This window comes from Ambystoma mexicanum, chromosome 1q (assembly GCF_040938575.1).
Source record: "Ambystoma mexicanum isolate Mex_15411 chromosome 1q, UKY_AmexF1_1, whole genome shotgun sequence".
NCBI lineage: Eukaryota > Metazoa > Chordata > Amphibia > Caudata > Ambystomatidae > Ambystoma > Ambystoma mexicanum.
The window spans coordinates 1,091,066,803-1,091,081,496 of record NC_090922.1 but is presented as its reverse complement, the minus strand read 5'-3'; the positions used below and the strand labels follow the sequence as shown (position 1 = coordinate 1,091,081,496).

Below are 14,694 nucleotides of genomic sequence, written 5' to 3'. Positions count from 1 at the left end.
TCTTAGCTCCCCTACCCAATCAGCTTTGGGGGATTACCTCTGGAAGGCGCTCCCTAAGGATAATGGCTGCTTTGACAACGTTTGACGTCTGCCAAAAGAGCTCATTGACGTCCCCTTGTGCAATCTTTCTGGACGTCACATGCACAACTGTTGCTCTCTCCTCAGAATTCAAGGGGAATCCAATTGTATTAGACCGGTCTTTGTTCTAATCCATGGATGCGTAGCACGAGGTGTTGTTGATGGGTAAACATCACTGGCAGCCATCTCCATGCCCGCCAGCTAATATTGTTTTGGAAACGGGATACTGCTTATTCTGCTGTGAAGCCCATTTACTTCTAATGACTTTACCTTGGACTGCTTCCAGGATCTCATATCAACCTAGCAAGCACTGGGCTAGCAGCTCATTTTCATGTTAGCAAACGAAACCGTTTCGCATGACCACAAATAGATAAGCGCATTGTAGCAGGCGTTTAGGAGCAGGGGATTTTGGCAGTACCTCTGTCGGTCACATTTGCGAAGATCACGTGGCTGCTAGCTCATTGACACCAGCAGGTTCTTCTCTGGAAATCCATCAGGCATTGGCAACGGCAATAGGTTGTAGCTGTCCTACTGCACATGTGGCACCTCAGATGTCTCAGCAAACGTCATGCCATGACTAAAGGGCAGCAATAAAGTGCATGTTTATGCCATTACAAGTGGTAACAATCATTACAGCGATGTTAGCACATGAAAATAATGATAGTGATTAGCACAAAATGGACACAGGCTTCATACAAAAAAGTAGAGCTAAACAATCACTTTTTGGTCAAGCCCACACATCTGTCCACACATCTCTTTCCATTAAATTGAAAGCAGACAGAGCCAATTGCAACTAAGGGAGGCAAGACGTTGCTCTTTCAATAAATCACAATGTTATATATTTTACGCAAGGAATAAGGACATATTACTCAGGGGGCGGAGTCCTCATAGACATTGGCTATATAGCTCCAATCGTTTTTTCTAAACTAGGTGTGGCTAAGGCAACAGCTATGTGCCAAGACCTAAAAACCTCCCGGGGGAACCTAAGAGAAGTCATGCCCCCTCTTGAATGATGATATTCTGTGCTTCCGCTGCATGGGAATTTCACCAGTCCCCCGCCCGATATATGCACATGTCACTGTGCATTTGTAATGTTTTCATGCACTAGTACCCTGCCACCCCACATTTTTACAGAAATAAAGCCCACCCTTCCTATAAGCAATGTCGTAAGTAAGCACACTAGCCGTCCTCCCATCCTTCATCACTGCACAGCACAGGCTGGTGGCCAGGCTATCTATCGCCGGTCCTTGCTGCTGGGACCCCTTGCTGCAGTCCACCCAAGTGTTGGGAGACCACCTGCCCATCCGCGGGGACCATGGAGGCTGGGGTTTTCTAGCAGTAACTCGCTTTTCTTGTATGTGCTCCAACCATTCTGGATATTCATCAGGGGTCAAGTCCTAAATAAAAGGGGGGGCACTCATTAACACACCAACTGAATGTGGCGGCACCAGAAATTAGCATAAAAAGTGCGGGAACTACGTCCACCCGCGTGTACCGTCGACTTGGGCCCTGTGCTTTGTAAATGCTCCTAATGCATAAATAAACACTAGGTTCAATATTTTGGTCATTAATAGAACGGTTATAACTGGATTATTAGTCCTCATTGATTAGATGCACATTTGTGTATCGTGTATTTTTTTTAAATGTGTCTAGGCACTGTAAAGTAAAATACATATTTGTAGTTTTGCTGAATAATTGTTTCAATAAACTCGGAGTAAAGACAGCAGCACTTTTCCTGCTTTCCAAAAACGTAGCTCAACTGGTTGCTTGTGGTGCAGCGATGGAGTCTTTAGATAAATGGGTTGTGATACATTTTGGCTGGCTGCCACAACTTTCTGAAAACAAGTGCTATTTATTTTCCTAGAAATAGTTTGACTAGTTTTTTACGGGAAATCAGGAGACTAACTTTCCAATCACTTGTTAAACGGGCCCAGATGTGAGCTGAGCGCCCAGCGGGGATACAAGGAGGCACGCGAGGAAATGGAGGCCCAGTGTGAAAACCTGTAAAAAACGAAGCCTTTCAGGAATTCAAACGGCGCGCAGAGATTTTCTTGGTCAGGAAACTGTTCTAGTTATAAGTGAAAGGTGTATATTTTAATGTACAGTTAAATTTGAATTTGGAGCTCTTTACTCGAGATGGTTCATGGAATTGCCAAGAACTAAGATATTTGTCGATTTCCAAGTGAAGGTGCAATCTGTATGCACCCCTTCTTGTGCACCTTCTTACATGAATAGCGCTTTCATGGGCTTCTTTGGTTCTTGGACATTGCGAAAGGTTCTTAATATCACAGAGCGCGACATAAAGGGAGGGGCAGAGATCAACAAAGGGACTGTCAGCACCAGTCCATGGCCTAAACGGGAGCACACTTGCTCTGCGAAGCTCCTCGTGTTTATGACTAGTAAATAACTGCTTAATCTCTTCAGGAACCTCACTGGTAACTCTGTGTGGAGAGCCTGTTTGTCAGACCAATAACGTCCGAAGAGAGTCCTGCACTGTAGCCTGACTGCTGCCCCTCTTACCTACACGGTATATACCCTTTCCTCTCCTCATGGAACTGCTCCTTTTAAGTCTGTTTCCTTCTTTTTTCAAGCATGCTACTATTCGTCCCTATTCTCAAAAAGCCTTCCACACACCCCTAGCTACCCTCTATCTATCTATCATTCCATCCCTCCTCTCTCCATCCTACCTAATCCTTTAGAACATGCTGTTCACTCACAGCTGTTTAATTTTCTGCAATATAACTCTCTCCTTCCTCTTCTGCAGTCTGGCTCGTGCCCTGCTCACTCTGCCGCCACTGCTCCTTTATAGCTCACCAATTCTCTATCTTTCCCTCTTCATGCGGCGCAAGCTTCTCTTCTCATTCTTCTCTCAAATTGCACTCCCATTTTGAAATTCTTTGAACACAAAGACACGTGCCATATTGCATAGGGACTAGTCAAAAAAAGTTTAAAGAGAAACACACATAATTTACTCTTTCACTGCATAATAGTCATTAGTACAAAAAAAAACGTTCACCTGAAAGAGCCAAGTCACACATTCCACAATGCCACCTAGTAGCCATCGCTGGAAGTTCAACACCAGTTCTGAGCAAAAAGATTTGCATTTGGGCTAATTTGCATACCCACAATGCCTTGCTGTTGTGGCCCAGAACTGGGGGTTAACTTCCAGCGATGGCTACTTGGGGGCATTGTGGAATGTGTGACTTGACTCAAATGGAATGTCCTACTTTCACGTTTCAGGTGAAAGGGCTTTCTCAAACCTTTTTTAAACCCATCATAACTTCCTTGGTGTTTTGAAAACATGGTGCAATGCACCAACCACAAGGCTGTCAGGGCTGTACTGCACTGATGATCCATAATAAGCGTGAAACCAGGTATGTAGTTGTCATGACAGCCTTGTAAAATGTCTGTCTTGGCTTGATTAAGTTATGTATAAAGTTAACCTTCCCATTATGACAAAGACAGTTTACAGGGGAAAAGGTTTATATTTGGGTTAATTTGCACACACACAATGTCTTGTGTTGTGACTCTGAACTAGAGCTGAACTTCCAGCGATGGCTACTAGGTGGTGTTGTGGAATGTGACTTGGCTCAAAGGGACTATCCTACTTTCACGTTTCAGATGAAAGTGTTTTTTCTCACCTTCTTAAATCCACCATAAGTTCCTTTATATATATACTTGATTGGAAAGTCTTTTATTTTGGAGGAGTTCTGCTATTCCTGTTTGGGTTGCTATTGTTTCACATTCCTTCTAAGAGTATAGCCTTCCCATGGGCCATGTTAGCATGAAAGGCAAAGGAGATATATCTCTTGGCTGTGCATGTTTTACCTTTATGATTGGGATCACTGTTGGTTTGTAGGATTGTGAGGGCTGAGTAGGCAGTTCAGCCACTAATCATCCTTGTACTCTGAGAGAGCAGTAGTCATTTCGTCACAAGGGGTCTGCCATGAACACAGAGAGGGGCTCTACAGTAGCATGATTTCAGTTGCGAGACAATGTGCCCAATGAGTGTCTTTCTTTATATGGCTTAACCAGGGAGCACTAAAAAGAAAAATGCCTAACTGGGTGTGCATTGTTTACTGAGTGCGCATGTCATGCCACATTACCTATTTATTTATTGATTGGTTATTTGTAAGGCGCTTATACAACAAGACAGTGTTTCAAAGCTCCACAAGCCAAAGGGAGGGAGCAAGGGAACAAATAAACAATCAGGACAATGTATAATTCATAAAACAAAACATCAGTCTTACTAGGCCATGTGACATTCGGAACGTGCAAGTGCAGATACAAAGGGGTGGGGGCAGGGCGTAAGTGCTGGGGGTGTCCCCCCCAGGGGGAAGTGCCTGTTGCGCGAGCAATAGGTAAGTGCGAGGGCGGGGACCTCCCAAACGAATGGGAGGTCTACCACCCAAACGATAAGGCATGTGTGGGCCCAGAGGCCATTGCAGTGGGCGGGGGGTAGGGGGATGCAGATGCTGGTGATGATTGGGCAAATGACCGGGATCTATGTCTCCATGCACCTGGTGAAACCAACCCTTTACCTATTTTGGATATACTTGTAGGTTTGATTACTCACCCAGGGACCGCTGAAATAGATTTTGATGCTCTATATGGGATGCCCCTCAGGATTTGCAGGGGCTTCCATGTTGTTGTTCTGTCTGCAGTGGTTGGATCTCAACTCAAGGCAAATGGCCTTGCAGGTCTGAGTCTAAGATGGGGGATAGTTGTCATTTGTTCTCTCATTATTGATTAAAAGTGTTGTCAATATGTCTAATTTGGTAGTGACCTAGTTATCATATTTAGAGAACTAATCAGGCCTCCTGCTCATTTGCATTTTAGTGTTACTTACCCTTTAGTATTATTCCTCTGGATAGCTGTTATAATGTATTTGATTTTATTTTCCAAGCCCTGGCTCTACCAAGTGGGTCTAGGAGCACCTTACAGGTTTCACATGTTTAAGAGGTGGAAAGTGAATTACAACATTCTTCAAGACCTATAGGGAGATTAGGATAGATGGGTGATGGTGGGGTAGATGGTGAGGCTGGATTCAGTGTGGAGGAAGAGGTATGTTTTGAGTTTTTTTCGGAAAGTGGTTATCAACGTTGTGGTGTAGATGTGAAGTGGTAGGGTGTTCCAGGCTCTAGGTGCCTTCTGGGTGAATACTTGTTTTTGTGTGCTTGTTAGTTTGAAGATTGGAGTGTGTATGATTAATGGCTAGTTTATCTGGTGTTTGTGTGGGTTTCAGTTTGTTGTGAAGGTAAAATGGGGTTTTCAGGTGAATGGCTTTGTATACAATGCAGCTTCCTTTGAAGGCAATCCCGTGGGGTGTGGGCAACCAGTGGAGTTGGGTAAGACCTGGGGTGATGTGTGAGTGTTTGGGCAGGTGCCCGATGAGTCTTGCCATTGCATTCTTTTTGACTGCAGGGCGGCCAGGAGGCTGTTGAAGAGTCCAGTGAGGAGAGTATTTCCATAGTCCAGCTTGGACAGAACTAGTGCTTGGACTACAGTGCAGAGGTTGTTGGGGGAAGGATGTGTTATATTTTGTGGAGGAGTTGTAAGTGGTACAGATAAGATTTTGAAGTGGGCATCAAATCATTTTTTAGGTAGTAAAAAGCTAAGGCCCATTCCCAAAGGGAGTATTTTAAAATCGAGTAAAAGGTGTTTTTTTAACTGTAAAAGAGAAATGTTTTGTAATAAATATTTCTATGCACCTAATTATTCTTGCACATTAAAAGATACATTTTTTCTTCTTCAGACCAGGCATTAATAATAGAAGAGTTTCTTCCTGTACTGTTGGTCCAAGCATATGCATGGGACTGTGTGGGTGAAAGCAGGGGTCATTTTTGAAGGGATTGTTTGTACTCCCCATGATTCTTTTTTTTGTTGAAGTATTTACCTATGTTGGGGGAGTAAGAGTGGCTGTTATGCCCCTTATCTGTAGGGCTGTTTGTAGTTGTGGGTTGCATGGTTTGTTGACAACAGCCATGCCATTTGTTAAGGAAAGGTGGGGGTCGATGTTAAAGCCTAGAGAACTGACAGGTATGGAGAGGGCTATGTGTGGGCTGTCTGTTTCGAGTTCTTTGATCCCAGCTGTGATGAACGGTTTGTGCCTGGGAGGTAGATGAGGAGGTATTCCGTTTTGGAAGGGTTGAATTTGAGGATGTGGGTGGCCATTCAGGTGGTGAGGTAAAGGGACAGCTTGTGGGCAGGTGGAATTGTGAGGCGGATGAGATTCAGAAGTTTTTTTGTGTCATCTGCATAGTGGTGAACATAGATGTGTTTCCTGAGGGTCTGTCTGAGGGATTCTACATATAGTTTGAAAAGGATGAAATGAAGGAGGATCCTTGTAGAACTACGTACTTGACTGGGGTGGGGTTGGATTGATTGGGGGGAGTGGGCATAGAGACAACGTGTGCTGTCAGTAAGGAAAGAGGTGAACCAGTCAAGGATGGTGCCTGAGAGCTTCACCCTCTGGCATAGGAGGTTTAGGAGAATGGTGTGGTGGATGGTGTCAAAGCCTGCTGAAAGGTCAGAGTATGAGGAGGGCTGTGTCCTTTGTCAGGGATGTTGTGGAGGTTATCGAGGATGTGAACACTTCTGGTCTCAGTGCTGTGGCTGCGGTGAAACCCAGATTGGAAGGGGTTGAAGAGGTTAATTGTCATGATGAGTTGTTGGAATTAGCTTGTGACAATGCATTCAATGATTCTGGCAAGGTATGGCAGGTGGTGATGGGGTGGTAGTTTTCAGGGAGCATGGGGACGAGGGATTTATTTTGAGGAGGGAGGAATTTTGCTCAGTTTTGAGACAGGAAGGGATTGCACTATGTCAGAGACAGGAGTTGATGATGTTGTCCGAGTTGGGATCCATGGTGATGATGCAGTTGGATGTGGCTTGTTATGGGAATGCATCATCCTGGGAGTGTGCTGGTTTTGTTCTGGCTGTGTGGGTGATGAGGGTGTCTAGGACAATGGGCTGGAATTTGTCCCATGTGTTGGGAAATGTGGGAGTAGGGGGTGGGAGTGGGACAGCAGAGGGGAGGGCTTGTCTCATGTGTATTTTAGAGTTGAAGTTTATGGGATGTGGAAGGTTTGGTTGGTGGTTTGGAGCGTGACTTGACAATGTTTTTTTTTGTTGACATTTCTGTATTACATTTTCCCAAAGCAACTAACAGAACAAGTAGCATAAACATCCCCAACTTCACCTTCCTCCCCCCTTTAATCCCCTCCTGGCCCCCTGCTCTGCCCCTTCCCCATCACCTCCCGCTCCAAGTGCCAGTCGGCCTCACCTCAGCTCCCCATCAGGGTCCAAGGTTTGCCGACTGTAATTCTGCATTTCGCCTTATCTTTCTCCATAGTCCCTTGCTTTTCTTAATCGCTGAATCATGGAGGTTTTAAGTCCCTAGTAGATGCTAACTCATCCAGTAGTTTTCCCCAGTTCACAGTCAAATCACCCCCACCCCCCAGGTGTATGTGCTTGTTTAAATACTCCACCTCTGCCATGCCCCACCTATGCACGTCCTGGACCCATTGCCTCAGCAGCGGACCACTGAGCCCCTTCCACGCAATTGCCATTCGCCTCTTGGCTAGTCTCAATAGGAACCTCATGATTTTGTTCTGTGTCTTGTGTCTCTTGGCAGCAGGTCCCACAAGCACACCTCATGATTACATTCATTACTGCTCCCCAGCAGATTATTAAGATGTTCCATCACCTCCCTCCAATACCTGGCAATAACTGGGCAGTGCCAAACCATGTGCCAGAATCCAGCATGATTTGCCTGCATCTTGGACAGGCATGAGACACTGTTTGATCTATGGCATGCAATCTTTCTGGTGTCAGATATACTCAGTGCAAATAGTAAAATTGAGTAAGCTAAAAACATGCATTCCTCAACGTCTTCTGGATTTTCTCCCACATTTGTGCCCACTTCTTCTCCGAAATTGGTGACTCTGAGTCTCGCTCCCATTTTCCTTCACTGCTAACCCCTTGTTCAATCTCACTGCCTGCAAAGCTCTGTACACCCTAGAAATCCCCCCCTTACCCCTTTTCAGATTCAGCAACACCTGCATTAACTGACTGGTCTCCGCCTCCTCAGGAATACTCTCCCACAATTCTGCCAGACGCCTCACTACCTTGGCATTCAAGAGGAACTGAACACTTGCCACCCTGCAAGTCTCCCTCCATTCTTCAGATGTTTGTAATTTGCCCCCCAAAAAGAGATCATCCAGTGTGGCGCACGGACCTTCTCTCAGGGTCCCTAGCCCAATGCCCCCCAGAGAATTTCTGATGATAGCATCAGATCCAGTGGGCAGATCTCCGCTGTATAAGCCCTTGGCCTTCAGTCTCTCCAAGAGGACTTGACAATGTTGAAACATTTCTGTGTACGATTGGTGATGGATTGGAGTTATTGGAGGTAGTGGGTAGCTTTTGGTTTGCCTAGGGCCATCTTGTATTTATTGCAGCAGTGTTTAAGCGATGTCCTGGTGGTGGGGCATGGGTTCTTTTTGCCAGGCTCTTTCAATACACCTTGCTTCCTGGTGACGGGGCTGTGGGGATTGTTGAAACATGGATTATGGTGATAGTTGTGAGTTTAATGTGTTATGAGGGGGGCTATTTTGTTGAGTTCCTCTTTGATGATTTAGTTGTAATTGTTCTGGAGTGTGGATCGATGTGTGTGAGGGGAAGAGGGGGTGTTATGAGTGGTGCTATGGCTGTGCCTGTAATGCATTTGATTTGTCCGGCTGTTCTCCGAAGGATGTGTGACAGGTGGGGGATGTCTTGTGGTAGAGTAAGCCTTACAGCAGAACACGAAGTGTTCAGACCACAAGACACAGATTCGATTTTGCACAGAAATTTAATTTTCGCGAGTAATCATAAGGTCAAGTGTCTTTCAGCATTGTGTGTGGGGTAGGTGAGGTTTTGTGGGCATTCAGCGGGTGAGTGCAATTAGGATATTCTTTAGTTCGGGTTGTTGTCTGGGTGAGAACTGCCTGGGTTAAAATCGCCAAGGCAGATGTTTGTACAGGGGGAGCGGTAGTTGTTAGTGGTGAAGTCAAAAGATTCAGGGTCGAAGTTGGGATTGTGTGTTGGTGAGTGGTAAATGAGGCGGTTGAATGTGGGGTGTGGGTGTGATGGAGGGGAGCAACTGAGTAAGAGGGCCTAAACTGATGTTTTGGAAGTGGGTCAGTGGGGCTGCCAAGTGTGAGTTATTCATCACCTGTTTTGTGTGGGTGATCTCTGTGGTGGATAAGAATTAGATACTGTGGGGGAGCATGCCAGAGATGGTAGGCGTGTGGTGTGGTTTCAGCCATGTCTCTGTGAGAAAGAGCATGTCTGGGGAGTGCGTGGTGATGAGCACATTAATTTCATGTGTGTACACGCACAAAGTAGCAGTTGAGCAGATTGCAGGTGCATTGAAATAGTTGTCTAAGTGGAACAGTGTGATGGAGTTTGATTTCAATGTTTGTTGGTGTGTGCTTTGTTTGTGGCATGTTTGGTGGCATCTAGAGGCAAGCAGAGGATAATTTGGGGGCAAAGAATTAAGTAGAGAAAGATATTACTTCCTGCCCGTAGCTCTGTTTGCCCTTTGGTGTGACTGCCCAGGCAATTTGACATCCAAAGGGAAGTGCTTAAATTACCAAAGTGACCCAGAATTTGTTTAACAGGAAACATAAATAAATGTGGAATAACAAAGCAGCCCTCTTTCCACTTTTAGTGAAGTAGCAGCAGGAATACAGGATGTAGGCGAGGCGCTCCTGGGACGGTTGTGGAGGGGGCTTCTCACATGTATAATTTATTTTTATTTTTAACAATTTATTTTGCATTTATTTCAGCCTACAAAGCTCTGAGGCATATAGGCGCTAGTTACAGAAGGTGCAGGGTACATTTGTGAAGTGTGCAAATAAACATAGGGTTACAGACATAGTAGTGAGTGTACATAGACTGGGAAAACTGCACCTTATTTTACAGAGGGCCTACATCAGGCAGCATATGAGTCAAATAGGTACGGTTACACAGACTGACAAGGCCTCGCCTCATGTTACAGGGAGCGAAATCAGGCAGCTTATGAGTCAAATAGGTCCGGTTACACAGACTGACAAGGCCTCGCCTCATGTTACAGGGAGCGAAATCAGGCAGCTTATGAGTCAAATAGGTCCGGTTACACAGAATTACAAGGCCTCGCCTCATGTTATAGGGGGCTACATCAGGCAGCTTATGCGTCAAATAGGCATGGTTACACAGACTGACAAAGCCACGTCTCATGGAGTGAGGGGCAACATCAGTCAAGTTGTCACACTGCAAGGAATATGCAGGTAGGTAAAGAGTATGCAGTGAGCATAAATGGAAGGTCTAATGACGGGCACTCTAAGCACAAACGATACTGGCTACACAGATGAAAGAGCGCCTAAATTCCATTTCTTTTAGCAAGGCACTTTAAGCAGAGAGCGAGAGTCAACCTGGTGTACGACCCGATACGAAGCACTTTGGGAATCAAGCAAGTTAAGGACAAGGCGCTGGTTGGGCGGCAGAGTGAGTTATACCGCAAGAGTTTATGGGCAGCAGGTTAAATAATAATAACCCATAACCCATAATAACCCATCAGATTATTGTGATAAAGGTCCTGTAATCTAGGCCATGTTTCCGTGAGTTTCTCTTTCCTATCCACAAAATAGCAATCAGTCCCCCATTGCCCCGAGTTACGGGGGCATGCAAAGCCCGTAGCAGCCTGTCAGTTACTGGCCCTGTGACTTCGGGGTGCGAATAGTAACAGCGTTTGGTTTGGTTTTTTTAATCAGAAGAAGGGCTCTATGCGTATTGAACAAGCTCGATCTCCGGTAAAAAAAAAAAGAAACAAAAATTGCCACGACCATAGTAAATAGAAAAGGGGAAGGAGCACTGTGACAGCAGGTGAATCAGGGAGGGGAGAGTGTGGGTGTGAGGGGGATAAGAGCTGAGCAGGGAGGAAGGCGAGGGTTGCCTCTGATGTCGGAGGAGGAGGAGTGGGCAGAAGGGCTTGTGAAGCACCAGGGCAAGGCACAGCAAAGGAAAATGAGGGCACCCTGGGGAAGGTGACTTTGGAATGTGGGAGGACTCTGGCAGTTTCCCTCCACGTTTCCAGCCACATGATTGGCTGAACGCCAGTCCCAGGGTGCTAATATATCATGACTTGAAATGACTGGGACTGTTAGGAAAAGTGTTGTTCTGATGCTTTTGCCAAGGTCTTTTTTTAAATAAAATGTTTAATGTTTTAATGGTCTTACTGCCTAGTCTGGGTCTTTTCTTCTTCAGAAAGGATGAACGCCAAGCCAATTAAGGACATTCCTATTCGACTTGTATCTGACTGTGTACTTGGTGACATGTATCATTGTTTTCATATCGTTTTAGTTTTGGCCATTTTCCTCATGAGACATTTCTTTATGTTCCTATCAGGTGTCTTCAGATTCGGTTGTTCACTTTGAGGCTGACAATTTCTCGTTGACGGCTCACACAGAGGAAAAACAGCTACCTCAGGGAAACGAACATTTATTGCATTGGGCCAGAAGGCAATATGGCGCAGTGACCTCATTCACTGAGCTTAAGCTGTCCAGAAATATTTACATTAAACTTGGTGAAGGTAAGTGCTATCCCGCAACAAGAATGTGCTTGCATATATTCTACATGACGTCGTGCACACTCCCATGAGAAAAGACGCCAATATTTTAAATCAATTGTCAATAAATAAACATAAAGTTGTGTCCAAAGTTGTACTTTTAAATGTATTCTTCTCAATTCATCAACCGTCTATGGTATTTTCTTTCTTGACTGATGTCCTGGGCTACATCTAATACATCCATTATTTCATTGTGTAGTTGCTCAATGTGTCTCTGGTGCAAGGCTCTTTTCTGGAGCAAATAGCTGTACAGAAGGCAAAAGAGTCATGTTATGGAACAAGTATAATTCAAATAGAAGATTTCTACAGTATCTGCAAATGTAAATAGTGCTGATCTTTTGTGATCAGTGGCACCTCTTCTCAATCCTGCAGCAACTGAATATGCCGTGCGCTACTGGTCTGAAAGGAAGGTGATCAAAAGACCCTGAATAACTTACCTCACTGGTGCATGTGAACTGTGTTCAGCTGTGTTACGATTGCATTCTGACTGGGGAGCTCCAGGTGTCCATGCTTAGTGTAGGCCTTATATAACTAGATATAAGAAACACAGTTCCTGTTTGTAAATCCTGCACCCAAGGTAGGTGAGCACCTAGAGTTTCATGAAGTATTCCAATTACATTGCAGTGCGTAGTGCACGAGCTCTAAGCTTTTTACCTTTTTGGGGTTTCTAGCATCACACAGCTTCGGAACTTGCTTTTGACATGTTTCAATGCCACAATTCCTGAAATAGTACAATGTATTACCCACGCTAATTTATAGACACAGTAATATTTTTTGCTTGCTTTATGATTCGGATGCTTTTTCATCTCTGCCACGTATTCCCCTTTTCCGTTGCTTATACACTGAATTATTGTGGAATCCCTATGAATGAAGACAGCTTTTCTATATGTATTTTAGTTTTTAGTGCCGAAAACACTATGAGAATAGTTTTTACGATATTGTTTTCTAGTCCTTTTTAAGGTAGTGATATTTGTCATCAGAACCATCAACATGAGATTACATTAAAGGTTTCTGATCTTGTGCCATCGTGGATGTGGAATTCAATCTTTTTATGTTCTATAGCCCAGATTCAGCCATGTTTAATTCTAGTTGCAATATTTCCTAATGTCAAGACATCTTAAACCTACTCAGGCATGCCAAAACCTTCTTGGCAAGTATAACATTTTTTTTAATTATCACTCATAAAAGAAAATATTTTCTTTGTTTTTATAGTTTTATTTATACTTACTCAGTAATATCCACATGATTAATCATATATCCTCATTGAGAAACCTGCGCCTATACTGTGTTTATGATATTACGCTCCTAGTTCCTAGATAGGTTTCTGTGAAATTCTTTGGTGTGTCAATATCATTTGGTGTGCTGTATCTTCATTTTTGTTGTTCGATTTACTTGGCATTCATCTGTACAGAACACTAAATTGGAAGTACAAAAAGATCATTAGCACCCGGGGCGGGAGAAGCAACCAATCAGGCTGAATCCCACGATCTCAGCACGCGTTCCGAGCAGCCAGATGGCTGCTTCAGCCACCTTGTCATCTTCCACCTACCCTCCATTCCCCTCGGTGTCTGGTCCCTTCCCATGCTCCAGCCCCACTTACCTGATTTGTTTGGCGATGCTTCTGCTGCCACTCTGTGTCCCTCATGACTGCCATGGAAATGGAAGAGGGCAGGGGAGTTGCTAGGTCTGGAAAAGACACGGGGCTAAGCTGATGTAGGAACTGTTGGGACTGGGGGCTAGCTAGTCTTTTGGCTGTAGCTCCTGAGATTCTATCTGGGGCTACAACCAAAAGATCAGGGGCTATAGCCCCCTTAGCCCCCCCTAGCAACGCCCTTGGAAGAGGGGCTCAGTTTCGAGACCCACCTTCCAGATCCATGGTGGCCATTTTAGGTAAGTATTTTGTTTAAATGTACAGGACGCCTTGCTTTGCTGTTATCACCCTGGGTTTACAGATTTAAAACCTGGGTGCTAATTGCAATAAGCACCCGTTCCGGGAGGCAGCGGGATTCGCCGGTATTTAGGCCCTTGCTTCGCCGATGCCTATAACTTGGACCCGGGCTGTTACCAGCCGGTGTATCCCTCCGAACAAGGGCTTATTGCTTAATTACAAATATGAATTGCAGAGCACATGAAAATCCTCAGGGCACAAAACGGGGCCAACCCAGTAGCAATGTACGGGAAAAATATCCATCTGGAGGGAATCAGATCGGTGCTCTTAAACATATTAAAACAATGTGGTGGAAACAGACACTTAAAAATGAGCGACAAATAATCAGTCATCAATAAAACAAAAACACCTAAAAAAGGGTACCTAAAATAGGCCTTAATAAAGACCATGAGATGGGTATTTATGTAGGAGCATACAGATACTACTGCTGTTTTGGAACACAAATGAGGATATAGGAACTTTCAAAAGAATGAAGAGGGGACCACTACCCTTTCTTCTACCAGGTCCTAAACAACTGAGGATACATTTTGCCGCAAAAGGTAACAATTGGTGAATGATAGAGGATAAAACTCGTTCTATACTGACAACAAAACTATAATTATTTTAGCCATCTTTATACACATGTTTACATTTTCAATCAAAATCTCATGTATGTTGAAGCGCACCTAAAAAGATCAACTTTTACTTTACTCAGTATGGTTTCAAATTTGCGATGCACTAATTGAACACCACCACAATTTACCATTCCTTTTGTCCTATTGTGACAGAATGCCATCTTGTGAGGGTGGGATACCCTCAGCTTCTTTAAATAATAGTAATATTATGCGGCTAATTCTGTTTCTGAAAGGGAGGTCTGCTAATCAAAGCCCTTGCACCTTTTATAAATGCTTCATGCAAAAATGATAGGGCAAACATGTATCTTTGTTGAGATAGTGAAGGTCATTACGAGTTTGGCGTTGAAGGAAAAAAGTGGAGTTAAAACCATCCATTTTTTACGCACCGTCTAACTACATTTTTACCG

At 44.4% G+C, this 14,694-nt stretch overlaps 1 protein-coding gene across 2 annotated transcripts in view; it reads left to right on the top strand.

Annotated features, from left to right (window-relative positions):
• The window catches only part of TGFBR3 (transforming growth factor beta receptor 3), a 486,836-nt gene that overhangs the window by 249,361 nt on the left and 222,781 nt on the right, over positions 1-14,694 (top strand). For both annotated transcript variants that reach the window (XM_069641782.1, XM_069641781.1), the window contains exon 4: positions 11,506-11,689. In XM_069641782.1, the coding sequence (XP_069497883.1) occupies positions 11,506-11,689 (184 nt within the window). The remainder of the gene's footprint in view (positions 1-11,505; positions 11,690-14,694) is intronic.